The 16,706-nt window shown below is 37.8% G+C and overlaps 1 protein-coding gene across 1 annotated transcript; it reads right to left on the reverse strand.

Annotated features, from left to right (window-relative positions):
- Nucleotides 1-5,773: 5,773 nt before the first annotated feature.
- Nucleotides 5,774-16,229, reverse strand: LOC116250256 (trafficking protein particle complex II-specific subunit 120 homolog). Its single transcript, XM_031623853.2, has 10 exons — nt 15,771-16,229; nt 14,528-14,734; nt 13,789-13,971; nt 13,502-13,611; nt 12,482-12,541; nt 11,804-12,098; nt 10,806-11,104; nt 9,229-10,106; nt 7,704-8,675; nt 5,774-6,300 (listed from the first exon to the last, which is right to left on the reverse strand). Exons 1-10 carry the CDS (start codon nt 16,197-16,199, stop codon nt 6,080-6,082), a joined length of 3,654 nt encoding a protein of 1,217 aa, XP_031479713.1. The 5' UTR covers nt 16,200-16,229; the 3' UTR covers nt 5,774-6,079.
- Between the last annotated feature and the right edge of the window lie 477 nt (nt 16,230-16,706).

A 16,706-nucleotide genomic window follows, 5' to 3' on the forward strand; every position in this document is an offset into this window, starting at 1 on the left:
TATCACAGATTTTAACAACAATCTCTCGCTAGTTTGCAATTTTAAGAGTTTGCGTTTTTTGTGTTTTAAATGATGAAGTTTTTCTCATATATAATTTGAAAAAGAAAATAAAAACCAATAATTTTTTAAAAAACTAAAAAATCTTAAAATTAAGGGAAAATATAATGGATGAGAAACTAATAAGATAACATAAAAAAATGAATACATAAACAACCAACAAAAAAAGTAAAAGATTCACTTAAGAAATGTGTTTTCAATTTGCAAATTTTTTGAGGCGCACTTGTATTATTCCATGTAAAGAAGAACCTTTTTAACCTCGGCGATTTGGAGCTTCATGAAAAGATAGTGATGCATTTGACAACAGGGTGAGCATGAAGTTCTGAACTGCTAGCCACCAGATTTAAATAACTAAACTCACCGTCACGAAGAATACCAACTTGAAGATGGATATCAATTTCCATTCCCCAAGTTAAACGAACCTTGCAAGAGATGATGCAAAAGAAATTTAGGGGACATGAGGTCAGCTTGATCAAGAATAGTGCATGCTCCTTTACTTTTAAGAGGACAAGGTGTTGGGTAAAAACTTCCCTCCCTCGAAATCGGTTTCATGTCTCTTTTTAAAAGCTTAAATGAAGTATTGGGTGATGAAACTTGTCATTCAAAGGGCAGTTTAATTTCCCTAAATTGATAACTTCTTGCTCAAATAGATCAGTAGTATAGATCATGTCATAAAAACCACATACACAAAAATAGAAATTAGGAGAATCCATGAATTGGTAAATGGCTCGGGTACAATCGGATTCTATGGAATTGGACACATAATCAGCAAATCAATACCCGATCATCCCCACAAGCATCCCAATCATCTGGCTGAAGTCTGAACCAGTCGCCAATTTTATCGTGTCGGTGACCGGCGTTGGTATGGTGGGTGAGATGGGGCGGGCGTTCCATGTACTGAAAAGTGGAAAACCGCCGATCGTCGCTCCCAAAACCTAATGGTTTCAACCTTCAATCACAAGCTCTGTGTTCTTTCGCTGTCAAGTTCTTTGTTTTTTGCTCTCAAGTTTCATCCCAAAAAACAATATCCATGGCGATGATCTCAGAATTGCACGGCCTCAAAAGTTTCTCAAGACCTTTCTCAGAAGACGCTTGTTTCTATGAGTATGTACGCAAAGCGTGATCACCATCTACAGTGCCCGATTGCTAATTCCATTCCATCTGTAGCTTATGCGACTTGACTGTAATGAATGAAATTATCATAATTCATGTACAACTTACTAATGAACCATCACGTTTCCTGTATTTCGACACATTTTCCTGTAGAACTTGGAAGTACTATAGAGGAAAAAGAAATCCCCATCAAGATAATATCCAAGAACTGGAGCAACAAAAGTAGACGGGGACCATAAAAACGTAAGAAACTTATAATTTTGAAGTAACATTTCTGGGTATTGAGCCCCATCTTCATTTTATCCCTCTGCTTGTCTACTTTCCCACAGATTTTTCCAATTACAACAACCATGAACGATCCCAGAAGAGAAAACAAAGAGGATCAGGACAAAAAAGGAACAATAGGAGAAGGAATTTCTACGCCATCGGTCTGCATGTAAAGCAATTGGCAGAGAGGGTTCAGGACCTGGAGAAGGACCGCAAACGCGAAAAACCGAAGTGTGCCATGACTCCAACTGAGAGTGCTACCATGGAGAACATGCCCACAAAAGGCATCATCAAGACCCCGATGAAGAAGGCCATGGATCCCACAAACATCAGCGTCGACGCCGCACCCAGCAGCAGAGAGGCGAACTCCGCAGCCGTGATCCTTCTTCTGCATCTTGGTGATGGTAGCGATGAACTCATGAATTCGAGCATCAAGGAAGCCATGAGCCTCAACATTTCGTCGTTCTGCAACTTGGGCTGTGAATTCATCTCCAAAAAATGATCTGCCGACTATCAGGAAGAGAAGGAAATGGGACTGCGAAGCTATTTTGACAATTCGGCTTTCCTTCTTCTGTTGGGACGTTGCTTCGGCTTGCGTGTAAGGCATCGATTATTGCGCTCATATACGTGTATAATAAAATAGCAATTAAAACCGAAGTTTTTCTTTCTCCTTTTGCCTTCAAACAATAAACAAATAACAATATAAAACATTCACCGCTGCCTGTAATCGAGATCGAGAAAGGAAGCAGAAATTGGCGTTAGATACATTAAAAGACATGACTGCAAGCATGTTATTTTCCTAAGTTTTGTTTCATACGCGTAAGATAATACAAAATTTGTCAATTGCATGAATTTAAAAAAGGTTCCACTTTTTATTTTATTCTTTTAATTAAACTTTATAACTGTGAACAATTTTTAAATTTTATTTGTATGAGAGGATCTGGAGAAAATAACATTAACAACGTCGTAAAAGGAAAAAATAAGCGACATGATAATATAAAATATATAAGTGAGTGGCATATTTCATGTTGGTTAAATTTTTGAAAAAATATTTGCAAAACGCCTTTGCATTGATCTACCATACTACGGAGAAGAAAAAACTTCAAAAGTGCTGTCCTGTCATTGTCGGTTATGAAAGTGAATCCTTCGACAAAGAGGTACAGACCGGACACGTACTCGACCCCAAGCGCACCTTCTTTAAATTAAAAAACATATATTTTGATATAAAGTAATATATAAAGATAATTAATTATAATAAAATATTATAATTATATATAAAAATTAATAAGATATGTATTAAAAAAAATTTTATCGGGTTGAACGGGGCTAAGCAGCCAAGGGTGGGGGTAGGAAATATTTTTTTTCCACAAAGGTCTATTATATTTTCCAAAAGTTTATAAGTGCAAAATTAACATGTTTAAAAATATGAACATATAAAATTTTGTTTGCCAAATATCATGGGTAGCGAAATACTCTTAGTTCCCACTAAGAAAAACTTTCTTTTAAAGATAAAAAACAAATGAACTCACTTTCTCTCACAGCTGAAGAGTAGAAAGGCCACTAAGCAAAGCCCACAAACATTTGCTCTTGATTGGCAAAGATCGGCTCCTTATTACCTTTTGTAAGGGCTTAAAATGGGTCTCTTGCTTTCAACAGGGGAGGCATGTCCTAAATTTAGAAGATGATTCCCTTTAGTCATGGTCGTACTCGTATGTGGAAGTACAGAAATGGATTCGTCATGGTGGCACCACTGTAGTTGCAAAAGTTCTTGGCAATCTCTTGCGGGACGACATGAAGAGTATCAGTATGAACAGGGGAAGTGAATTATATAATTGTGAAATAATCAACCATGGTCCTCGTTGTCCACCGGGTGTCAGGTGCTGCGTCGTTCTTACATCCGTTGCCGCACCATGAGAGAGAGAGAGAGAGAATAACGTTAGGTGGGGAAATGAAAAAACTACTGCAACATAATCAGCAGTAAAATACTCCTTATCAAGTTATATTTTCTACTGGAAGTATTCAGATTCTGGATATCAGGATATACTATTCAAGCTTTTTGCAGCCAGTTGAGATGACGAAGACGGGAAAAGGAGGTGCCATAATACTGCTCTCGTCAACGATAGAAACAAATTGCAAGTAGCAATGGCTTACGCAAGAATTTAGACGAGAAAAACAGTCGCCACAAATATTACATCCGTAAGGATGTGGAAGAACAAGCAACTGTGACTCGTTTGCTATCCACACAGAAGAAAAGAGACAAATCCGTCACAGATTGCAGACATCTTTTAACGGGACTGGCTCTACGGCGTGAACTCCAGTTCGAAGGAGGAAACCCAGTGATCAGAACCCAAAATGTTCCCTCTCTCAAGAGCAAATTTCTAAGGAAGACAACGGAAATCATAAACATTAACAGGAAAGACCCTTTCATCGTCAAATGCCCACAAGTGTTTCTGTGGCTTACTTGGTAGACCGGCTTAAGATCTAGTTGAATAAGATAACGAGTTTCTTATTCTCTCGGCATATACTGGAAGATATCTGTTTATCTCAACTTAAAAGGAAGAAAAAGCACGTCCGTAAAAAAAAATCTTAGTCAGAAATTGCAGCTGCGCACGAAACATGAGAGCTCTTGATTCCAATTTCCGTGTTAGAAACTTTTAGTATTTTCTTCTCAAACAAGAGAGAGATAAGAAAGAAATTCTGAAAAAATATTTCTGGTATGTGGTTTAAGTAAACGTCCAAATTTAATCGAATAACTAAGATAGAAAACTGAAAGACAACCTTGTAAAATAGGGTATCAATTGGACACGAAATTTTCCTTTCTCCTTGGTGGGATGATGATGTTATTATGCTATGTTTCATACCTTCCCCGCTTTACTTCGTGTTAATTTCTCTTTCACACAAAGAGCCAAAACCCCCTTTCCTTTTTTTCTTTCCCATGATCTAAAGCCAGGTAGCGATATCTTCATGCACTTCAACTTGCACTTAAGACCCTCTTTCCTTGTGGTACAAGTGCACCAGTCACTTCTTTTGTGTTGAATATTATCCATAGCTTGTATGTAAGGCATCTTCTTCATGAAGTCCCTAAAGTCATTCTTGTTTTGCGACATTGGACACAGGATCGTCTCAATTGTTCTCTGTAGATTTGGGACATTTTTCTAAAGCATATATTGCAAGACTTTGAAAGCAATAGTTCTCAGAAAACCCGCGGTTGCTTTTATGATTTTCTTTCTTCTTTCTTTTGATCTAATACCCGTTTTGCAGCCTAGTTTCTCAGCAGAGCTGACCACACCTAGTTGGTAGTTCTTCATACTGCATTTCTAGCAAATTGGTGTGCTTTATGATTACCGGCTTTATATTAAAGATGCAACAAAAGTTTGGTTATATGATCAGATTGCAACAGTCTTGGTAATACATTTTATTTTTGGTTCTCTATTGTTGCACAGGGGTTAGTTAAACCCTAGAACTGTTCAAGTAGAAACATGGCATCCCCAGTTAACTTGTTGCAGGTCCTATTATGATGGCTGTTCTTTCTACTGTGGTCAAGCGAATTGATGTTAGTGGAATTGAATTTTAATTTTGATTTTAATTATACCGGAGGATTGAAATTTTAGTATACTTTCCTAGGATTGTAAGTTTTAGTACTTTGTAGAACAAGTTTACATGTTACTGGCTGATTTACAAATGCCTACTTTCTGTTATCAGAATGGCTTAAACCCAAAGTGGTGTACAATTTTAAAAAACAAACAAACTAACTTTAAGCTACCCATTCTTCAGCTGACATACGTTTTTAAATTCAACACCAAAAACCATTTTTTGGTCATCCAAAGAAAAACCAGGTTTTTTGACATCCTAGCCAACCAGTAAGTTAGTAACCAGGTTTTAAAAACATTAAAAAGCCTGGTTTTCTCGAAACCAGGTTTTCACAAAACCAGTTTTTTCAAGGGATGCATCCAAACGCAGCCTTATGTTTCTGAGCGTTTCGTATGAGAAAAGGTTCAGTGTGACAATCAATCACCAAACAGGTCTCTTGTGTTTAAAGTTCGTCTTCTTTTATTGATTTTGGTGAATATAATATTTTGTAATTCTACGAGGCCATAAATTGGCTGTTCACTCTTGTAGGCCCACTTCAACTAGAGCAAAGGTTTCAACCTAAGACGCAATGGCAAGGTACACCTTTATTGAACAATTGTCACCACAAATGTAGCGCCATATTGAGAAATTGAGAAATGTGCCTCGGAAGAATGTGTTGTCTTCAAGATAAACATACACAGTGTTCTAAAAATAGTCACAAGTTCAAGCCTATTGCTTCCAATCATGCCAGATGTTACAGATGATGAAAATAGCAACTGTATGGATTGCATCTCCAATCCAGATGGAAAATATAAGGGCCGTTTTTTTCAATTTTCATCCTCATATATTCGTGTACAATCAGCGTCCAGCTTATGAAAAACCTATATCTTACAAAGAACTTACACTAAAAAAAAGGAGGAAAAGAATTGTGAAAGAAAAGGATACCTCTAAATGAATCATACAATTGGTGCCATGGGAAGCACTGGCTTTTACAACATCAAAAAGGAGGAGGAAGGAGAGAAATTAAGGGTTTAACAAATGGAAAGCACAAGAGCGGAGGTCCCTAACTGCTTTAGGTTGTCCCGCCAACGCGCACATGGAATGGTGCACCGCTACAGAATATGGGTTCATCAGGCGAGTCCGTCCTGGCACGTGCTCTGAGGATCTCGTTCGTTTCATCAATTACAGCAGCACCCAGTAACGTGTACTCACCAGGCACGAGGAAATACAAGGAAAATGAATGAGCTATCTCTTGAAGTGGGGGAACCTCCAAGCAGATTGCGGACAACACACCTTGAAGCATAACAAGGAAACACGAGAGAAAAAAGTTAGCATCAAATAGAGAAAGCACGACACAAGAACAGACCATGACAAGCACATTCCTTGGCTGGTCAATGGAAGATATCAACAACCTGTTCATCTAAGCAACTCTTTTGGAAGCAGGCAAAGGTAATGAAAAGGTTCCAAATAGTAATACTGTAGCCTATCCAAAAGAGGAATAGTTTTCCTAGTAGTAGTTGTGTAGCCTATCCCAAAAACAAAACCAAGGAGAATTCCAATCTGTGGATTGACAGTTCCTTTTCATCTACATATCCCTCAAGTCCAATACATAAAAATAACGAAAGAGAATGAATCCAAGAAAACATCAACATAAATGAGAAAGAAAATTGAAAACAATCAAGGTCAAGCTCAAAGCGAATCTTCGCCAAATTCACTGTGGATATAATTTAGTTTGACCTACCTGATGCCCCACACATTAAAGATAGAAATCACATTCACCAATATCACTCGTCACATATTCTTGACACAATTTGCATATGATATTTTTTTTTGTGAAAGTATGGTTCTCCCAGAAACATCTTAAAAATTTTAGAAATAGAACAACACACAAATTATGGCAAAATAATTTATTTATTTTTAGACATTAAATATAAAAAGTTAGATATAAAAACAAAAGAAACAGAAAAACATAAGTCATATAAAAGAGGTTGACTTGAAAAACGCAAGATATTTAACATTTTCAAAATACTATACGTTATCTATTTAACATATTTGAAAATTTCAAGATATTCTGCTGATATAATAGGCCAAAGAAATTGGTAAATCCCAGACCACTTCATCCAGGACAAAATATATACCCTTTTAATTTTTTTATTGAAATATTTTTCAAAAAATCCTAACGCATTTACAAAGACTAATTTAACATAAAACATGTTTCAAGTCAGGTTGTTTATGAAAATATTATTTTTTTAACATTAAAATTTTGATCTTATAAGAGCCGTCCATTTTTTATTATTATAAAAAAAATATTAAGCTCATGAATAATTAACTTAGTATATGTTTTCCATCAAATCATTCTTAAGATCACATGATTGCACAAAAAACACTTTAATGGTCACACCCTTTGTAGTGGTCTGGCATCTACCAATTTCTCAACAGGCTGGATCTAAAATTCTGATACATATATCATAATAGTTGCTAGAGAAATACGGCAAATACAGTAAAGGCATAATCTTTCAAAATACCATAAATTGTAATATGAATTAATTTCATGACAAACCGTCAAGCCCTAGCCCACTTACTAAATGGGTGAGCTTGATCCAAGCCAAAGCTCTTTCAAGCAACTTATCTCCACCTTTTACACAAAAGTCCTGAAAAGAAAGCATGATATTTTCTCCTACAGCAAAAATACATACCAGCCCAAAGGACCGTTATCTTGTTTCCCTCAAAGCAATTTGCTCCAGCTACATCTCTGCAACTGATGCTGAGTTTCATATTGATGACCTCCTTTGTGTTATTGCGAACAAGAAGTTCCATAGGAGTCATACGATGCGTCAATATGGAACTTTTGGGACTTGCATTACTTGTAATGATGGTCTCCACAGAATTGCCAACAGGACTGTGGTCATCAATATCAGCAAAGAAACGTTCTTTGGCAGAAATCCGAAAACCAAATGTCAAAGGGTCAGGTAGCAAGATATCCATAACAGAAGTCTGCAATGCTGCCTGGATTGCATCTTTAATGTTCATTTCTCCAAAACTATTCCGTCCAGAATGCCATCTCACTTTTATTCTTGAAGTTAGGTTCTTGATAGATGCATTTAGCTCAGCTTTCATATGCTTTTCTGTAATTGCTGGACTCCTGTTGCCCTCTCCTTGACGAGGCTGTTTTCCAAAAAATGATCCATCCAGAACAGGTAGTTTGAAATGTTCAAGTGGTATTAGCACCCGGGCTGAGTAATCCCTGTCTATTCGAGTCCTATGATAATCAAAGTCAGCATTTTCATTGTCATTTAACTCCAAGGCTCGCCCATTCATGCTCCCTTTGTGTCCTTCTAGCTGGACACACACACTGACATCAAACACAACATCTGTTGGATTAGACAACTCAAGCTCAAGAAGACGAAGACCCCAGCTTCCCCTATAGGGATCAATCTTGACCAAGCTGCCAGTTCTACCTCTTGACTCATTACCATCATTGACTTGCTCTTCCTGAGAAGGTGCAGGAATTGTTTCTGTTACACGAGCAGGAATTTCCATAGACAGTAAACGAGCCTTAACAAGACATAATCCTTGTAAAACACATATATTTAGTGGAACAACAAGGCGTCTACCAGGAGGAAGGACATGCTCACTGTTTGGACCTACATCTACAGCTTCTCGTGGTCCTGAAATATAGGTAGCAAAAATCAGAAAATTGAAAGGAGAAACGAGCTCTGAAACAATGATCACAGGAAAATCAAATTGACCTATTAATGCATACTCTAGGAAAAAATTGACAGATTGATGTGATGAGTGAATAAAAAATGACAGTCAAAAGAAAGCATAAATGATACCAGAATTTGCTTGCAGCCTAAAAATGGAAATAATTTGGTAACAAAGAACAATCATGCATATCTAGTAGCACGCACAAGCAGCTAAAAATGATAGTAAGAAAAAACATTGCATAGATAACCAAGAAAATACCAAATAGCAACAGGTGGACGACGCATATTTGGGTGATACATAAAGGTCACAAAAATTTTTAATTCCTCAAAATGAGAAAGAAAGTTCAGGAAAAACCAAATAAAACTAACAATTATCAAGAAAAAATGGCTGAAGACTTAAAATTCAAAGACCTTTCAAACTAAGAAACAACAGAATGTAATTTGTGAGGAAAGTGAAGCTCATGCAGTTTTCACATAATTGAAAATGATCTAACACAAAATAATGAGTTAGTACCTGCATAATGAATAATTAACAGGGGACTACTTCCTTCTTTGGAAATTCTCCCACTGCTTCCAGATGTATTTCTGTTGATAACGTTATCAGAATCCAGTAAACTAAGTTGCCAAGCTTTTATTGTCACAGGAATTGTGACTTCTGCACCAGGCTTCAGAGGGAGAGCAGACTTTAGAATTTCACGTGCAACTGACAAAATAGAATCTTGATTTCTACCAGAGAAAGAGATATGTGCCTCTTCAACAGGAACAGTCCCAGCATTTGCTATGTTTATAGAAACATCACGAATTTCACCTTCATACAACATGGCAGCATCGCCACCTCCAACAACATGAGAGCCAAGTAGTGGCAAGGGAGGTAGCACAGAAATATTTGGTGTCAAAATTTTCCGGAACTTTGATGATCCACAGCTGCGAAAAGGATCTGAAAGTACCAGGCCCTGTGTGGCTCCAAGTAACAAGTTCTCAACATCTTTGAAAAGGTGCTCAGTTATTACACCAAAACAATGTACTATGCATCCTGGAACTGTCAATGGACCAACTGAAGTTGGAACACCAGATAATGATATAGTCTTGGCTGAGTTAGGGGCAAGACAAACACTCGTGGGGAAAGCATTGAAATTTCCAGAGTGAACTGAAAGGTATATGCTATCAACAGTTAAGTCAAAAGCACACGGATTTGCCAACTCCACCAAAACTTGAACTGGTTCCCCAACTATCCAAGTCAGCTCCTGCTTATTTCCATCACTTGGCTCTCCTTTGCTGAAAGGTGTGTAGATAAAAGGACCAGTAGGAGCAGATCCCATCCACCATTCCTCTTTTGCTGGATTTCTCTTTACAATATCCATTTGTGAAGGATGTAATGGAAAGGAATGTAACCTAAGAAATGGTAGAGCCCATAAAAGAGGAATGTGAATATTGACATTTTATGCTAAACATAACACTTGTACAGAGGCATCCACCAAGAACTTTACAGAATGACGATGTTACGCCACATTATGAATATATTTTGAATATCAGACCGCTAATTAATACAACACTATCAGGAAAAGAGACAATGTTATGCACTGAAAATTATCAAAGCCACTTAGCAGGATTATTGTAATGCACCAGGAATAAAAACAATTTATCACACACTTAAAAACTACCCGAATCATTAACATTGATCAAGCTCAAACTGGAAATAAACTGTAGAATACATATAGGGACATAAAAAATACTCTCTGGATATTTAGTAAGCAGGTAGTCCTTCTCAAACTTCTATAGTGATTGTTTTGGCTAGGTGTCAAATGTTAACATTTCTTTGACCTATTTCACAAATATTGTTATATTTCTTGAAAAGAATACAGAAAAAAAAAACATGAATTATGTCATGGTGTGTTTAGAAATGCAGCTATAGTGCTTCTCAAAAAGAATGAGAGTAAACATTTTCATTTTCAAAAAACTTTTTAATATGATCAGAAACTATAGAAACACTTTTGTAAAATAAAAAAAAAAGTGTTCCTTTTCAATGAAGAACAGTCTTTTCTATAGTTTATCTAATTCCATTTTGCTAATATAAATTCAAGAAAGATGTACCTGATAAATGGAAGAGCAGGATCAGCACACCGAGTTCCTGAGGGGATTCTCTCTGCTGAATTTGCAAGTGCACTAGCAAGGCCACTTTGGCCAGCAGGAGTGATAAGGGGATAATAAGATCTAAGAAGGCGAGCTGCTGCACTCCATGCAGCAAGAGGATCGCCAGCACGAACAGAAGACAGCAATATCTCTCTAAGAACAACCATTTGGATGGTACTCCAGTGTGATTCGAACAATGCAACTACTGATTGAGAATGGTTCCTTCCACTTTCAGAATTGCAAGACTGTAGCTCTTTTACCTTTGAGGAATGACTAACACACAAGTCAACATGATAATCAAACCCATTATTGCACACTGCTATGGTTGTGAAAAATAAAAATTCCCAACCTATGACTTTTTCTCAATGACCCAAAAAAAGGGAAAAAAAATTGGAGACTTCTAAGACCTCAGTCCTTAACATGGGGAAATTTAGGCTTTCACCCATAATTCAGCGCTTCTATCAGAAAAAAATGTAAATATAGACAAGAAGTATGGGATAAAAGTTCAAAAGCAAATCGTGACTAATTTTTACAACCTTGAAAATTGATGGTTATTGATCCATAAAATGTGATAGCCCCCATTCAATTCAAACAACTTCGCTCCCCAAAACAGCTCCTTATCCTGATGATCTTAATTGTGACTAGAGGGAATGTTGTAAATAAGCCAACATATTGGTTGCTACTCACATAATTATAATATGACCAACTACCAAAGCAGATTGCCCAACTTTATTTTGTGATTGGTTCTAGCTGCTGTGCACATCCAACAGCTAATACACGGTTCAGCGATGAACTGCACTATGTTAATAAGAGGACTGCTGCTAAAACATTCGGAAAGGTTATAAAACAACAGTATATGAAATGCATGTTATGTATACAACAGCAGATAAACCAAAGACCAGGTCCCCCAAGAACAAATGAGACTTAATTAGATAACATATGTAAAGGTAGAAACATGCCTTTGAAGATGAATGAGAATATACTGAGCTGGATCCTTTACTTTGCACACGATATGCTTTTGATGTCATTGCCAACACTTGTAAAGCACTACTAGCAGCCAAAGAATTGTCTTGCTGCAAATACAACTGAGCAACCTGTCTCGAGAAAAATGCAGCTTTGCGAGCATAGCCAAGGGTTCCAAATAAACGTGCTATCTCAACATACAAGATTAAACGATCGCTTGCATCAATTAGCGATTTTGCACCATCAGCAGCATTTGTTAACAAGTCAACAACTTCTTTCGCCAATTCTCGCCTGACAAATTAAATCATGTGGTTAATTAGAATTTTGTAAAAAAGGAAAAGGAAAAAGGAAGTTCCTTTTCTTCCAGATGGAATTCTCAAGATATTGCATAAAAGGTTCAAAATTTGGCCATATAGTGGCTATCAAATGTATGAAACTTCCTATAAGGCACCTAAATTAAATGCTTTAACACTGACATGCAAACCCAACAGCCAAATTTAAATTGTGTACGTAAAGGAAAAGTTATGTCCCTAAAGTAAGAATTTTGATTATAATAGCCATGATCAAGCAAAGATCGAAAAAATACGCTTTTTTAACACCTTAAGGAAAAAATTGTCAGCTAACAGTCGCCTCATTCAATCAGGATGCTTCTGAATAATGGCCTTGTATCTTACCGGCAAAGAAACCTAGCCAATTTTAGTGTAGCCTCCAATTCAAAGCTAACAGTTGAAACTCTGCAACAAAAATGACAAGTTAATTTACATAATAACATCAGAAGCTATAATAGGCAAACATACTAATGCCCCAGTAAAAAAAATCAAGTAATCAACTCCTGTGCCTGCATGTACAGCTGAGACCAACTGAACCTTTATGGAAGACGTAAAGATCAAATTAGTCTGAAAAAGGATTGTAACAGACACAGGTTGACGCGGCACCAGATAAAGTCACTCTATCTCTCCCTCTACAAAACGGAAATTTAATGCACCAAATACAATTGCCAAATCCACCTAAAAAAAATACAAAGTTTTAAACTATGAATAGGATGAAAAAACATTCACTCCAATACCTACAAAAAACATACTTCCAAATGAAAAGTGCTTCATAAAGAGAAAACAAAAAATCATTTTCTCTGAGGAGACAAGCCACTGAAAATTTCATGTATTATTTAAAACAGCCAAAAGCATCAGCATTAAAATAACAACTATAAGGTTTGACTTTTAGTCGGATGACCAAATATTCATCCCAATGCCCACAAAAAAAAATATTTCCATATTAATTTCAACATTAAAATAGTTCAATAAAAAAAAATATTTGCTATGAGAAAACATTTGGTGGGATAAGTAAGACATTCTTGGCCAAACTACATCTAGGAATTACACTAACAAAAATTGACATTTGCCTCGTTCACTAAGGGCATGGCAAGAGAAATATTTTTATATCACAAAATGAGGGGTGCCAATTGGAGATATGATCATTTTTTGGCATGAAAGTTCCAAATTTCCTAGAAAGATGGAAACCCAGGAGTGTTGATTTTTTTTTTATTATGAGTAGGTTTGTAAATAGACCTAGACAATCAACTCCAGTTTTACCAAAAGGATCTTTTTTTCTTTTTCTACCAAAACAGAACATACTATCAACAAGTTCATAAAACAAAGAAAAATTTATAGGATAAAGAGAACAGATTATAATAAAACCTTTGGGCATTATCTTGTATAAAGGATCTTCTGTAAAGTTGGATCACATCATAATAACGGTATTTCACCTCATCCTCTAGGACTTGATCCTTTTGGCCCATCCGATCTATCTACATAGCAAAAGCAACATCAGTTACAAAGAGAAGTGCACCAGCAATAAACCTTCAAATTTATGTTAGCAGCCTCAGACTATGTAGAAATAAACTATTAAGTGAATTATTTTTTCTGAATGTAAAGAACTAACTCTTTGCAAGCAAACTGCTTCATATATTAGGCGAGCAACTTACCAACAAGGCACATACACTGCCCTCCACAGCACCAGCATGCCAAAAAACATCCCCTGTCAACCTTGCAAGTTCAATTGCAGTAGAGTAGTGTGCATTTGCATCAACTGGAGAGCCAGCCAACAGGCAGTAATCCCCTACTGTCTTTTGAGCTCGCCCAAGCCGCCTTTTTTTAGCCTTTATCACCTTCAATCATTCCAAGATATGATATTAAATTACCAATCTGGCCAAATCCCTTTAAGACAAAAAATATATTCATCTTATGACTAAAGACTAAGTTTCTATCAAGCCGATTTATTGAGTTTGGACAAACCGGTTTATTCACTTCATCAACCTTGTTACTGGCCCACGAAGTAAATCATGGCACCATGGATGAACCAATTAGGATACAACCAATAAATCTTTTTTCAGGAAAGTAACACATCCATGCTAAATGCAGCACATATTCCTCTATTTTACTACATTTGCCAAGTGTGCTTGTTTCCATTTCTTTATTACCGATAAATGGCAAGTCTTTGTGAAACAACTCTTATGAGAAGAAAAATGAAGACTTTAAGAGACCTCTTGGTTCAACCACAAACACTCTAGCATCCTTCTCTAGATGTGCTCCCGTCACAAGTCAAGAAAAATAAACAGCATCAACCTTGTTATTCGCAGCAAGGGTTGAAAAAATGTGGAATATCAGTTTTATTAAGGACTTAATTCAGGAGTGATTGTCCAAGAATCGAGTAAAGACATAAACCTCCTCTGAGATCAGGCTAGCTTGAGAATCTAGAGGTGTCTTCACAATGGTTCCAGCAGATTCTGCACGAAGAACCCATTTTTCAAATTCCATCAATAGCGAGGCAGCAATATCTTGCATCATCGTCTGCAAGTGAAACTCTTGAGTGTGCCGATCAGAAGGTGGGAACAACACTATGCTGCCTCCCCTTTTACTACCATCCTCCAACTGTTAGAAGAAAAGGATAACAAAGAACTGTGAGAAGGAAACACATGGACCAGATAAGCAGATTGAGACATCACGAAATGATGGCATGCACATGTGCAGCTAACTTAATTGGTAACACTCAATCTCTATGTTTCCTTGCAATGTATCCCACACCACTTTATCATAACCAAAAGGTATGTGTATATATAGGTTTCAGGAGATAGTGTGAGAACCTAAGGCCTGAGGACATTGAAGGGCCACAAAATGATAACCAAATTGTAGAAGGGAACATAATCTGCAAGGTACAATCAAGGTCATAAGTTGATGCCAGAGGATGATTACCTTCATATATAGGGAAGAAAAAGGGAGAGCGAGAGAGATAGAAAAGCAGTCAACAGATCGAGTCTGCCAACAAGTCGAAAAATTCATCACCAACCCATCATAAAGTGGAAAGAAAGGCCAAGATTCAGCTAACAAGAATCTTGGGACAATGGTAACCTGGAAGCTTATCATGGTCTTCAGGAATTTCAGTAATACTTGCAGAGAAATTTGAAATGCTGAAACGTGCATACAAATATTTAACAAAGATAAGGAGCAGAATAACAAGCGACCAACCCCAAATATAAATCCTCGACGGTAATGCCGATTGCATTGTTTTTATTTTTTCGTTTTAGATGCGCTAACAGCTACATGTATCATACAATGTAAATCTTCCGTTCAACTTAATCCTCCGCGAAAGCGACGAACGAAATTGATACCAGTCACTTACTAGGATTGGATACACGGTTTTTACCACTTCTCAGAAATATTTCTCCTATTGTGAAACAAAAAGACGCAATGCATATTCCGAGTTCTAATAACGTCAAAGGAATCATATAGCGAGCTCATCCTGCTAGCAGGACTCCTTCCAAACCCTAGGCCACCAATTTTACCTCCCCCACCAATTCAAGAATCTCCCATTCCACCAGATCATAACTACTCCCTAAAGTCCTGTGATCCGTTCAATCCAATTTCACCAATAAGAAAATACATAAACGAGAAGAAGAGGAAAATCAACCTGGGCGTCGTTGGGGCAGAAGGCGAAGCAGCGCTGGACGAGAGAGGAGGAGTAGGGGCGGGAGGCGGAAGCAAACTGGTCGGCCACGACGTCGAGGTCGGGAAGGGAAGGAAGGTGGCAGAGGCCGATAACAGCGAGGATCTTGCGGCAAGACTGAAAGTCGTCCCAAGGGCTGGTCTGGGTTCCGCCAAGGAGGAAGCGGAAGCGGAGGCTGCCGGAATCCCAGGGCTGGTGAGTGAAGGGGCTCTTCTGGTGCTCTGTGTAGAATGAGCTGATGGCCGAGAGCTCCACGCGCTGGTGGCGAGAGAGCATTGCCGCATAATCACGGAGTCGCGCCTTCGGCACGAGGCCGATTGGCAGCACCGCCACCCGGATCATACACCCGCCCTCGATGCTGACGTCCGGCTCCATTGGAGTTACAGTTTGCATTCGACTGAGGCCTCAACATCTTTATATAGACTAGAAGTCGATTCTTGATCTGTACCCAAATAAAAGAAACCAATAAATGAAACCCAAGTCCAAAACCATATTTCTCCCGCTTGCGCTTTTGCGTCATCCACCCAAGGGGTCGCCCTTGAGGAACCAAATCCGTCAGCTCCGAACGACAGACCCTTGAATCCATTGATATGCTTGAGAATGTACCTGTGGAAGGACAATATTGGATTTGGATAACCTGGGACAGGTTTGGATCACGGTCTAGGTTTAGATAATGGCTTGAATATATCGGGTTGGGTATAGGTATATGGATTTATGATAGGATTGTATTATGGGTTTGGCTTTGTATTCAAATGTGGATCTTGGTTTGGGTTTGATTAAAGGAAAGACCAAGGGCTTCGTTCTTTGATTTGAGAGAAGAAGACATCGCTTTTCGGCATCACCTTTCCCGTCGTCTGTCAACAGGGTTTAGAGCGAGAAGCTCTAGGCATTGCGTCACAT

Source organism: Nymphaea colorata, chromosome 3 (genome assembly GCF_008831285.2).
Source record: "Nymphaea colorata isolate Beijing-Zhang1983 chromosome 3, ASM883128v2, whole genome shotgun sequence".
NCBI lineage: Eukaryota > Viridiplantae > Streptophyta > Magnoliopsida > Nymphaeales > Nymphaeaceae > Nymphaea > Nymphaea colorata.

Coding starts and splice junctions, on each gene's coding strand:
- LOC116250256 (XM_031623853.2), bottom strand. CDS start 16,199: ATGCAAACTGTAACTCCAATGGAGCCGGACGTCAGCATCGAGGGCGGG. Junction 12,099..12,481: donor TTGGCTAGGTTTCTTTGCCG/GTAAGATACAAG, acceptor TTAATTTGTCAG/GCGAGAATTGGCGAAAGAAG. Junction 11,105..11,803: donor ATTCTCATTCATCTTCAAAG/GCATGTTTCTAC, acceptor CATTCCTCAAAG/GTAAAAGAGCTACAGTCTTG.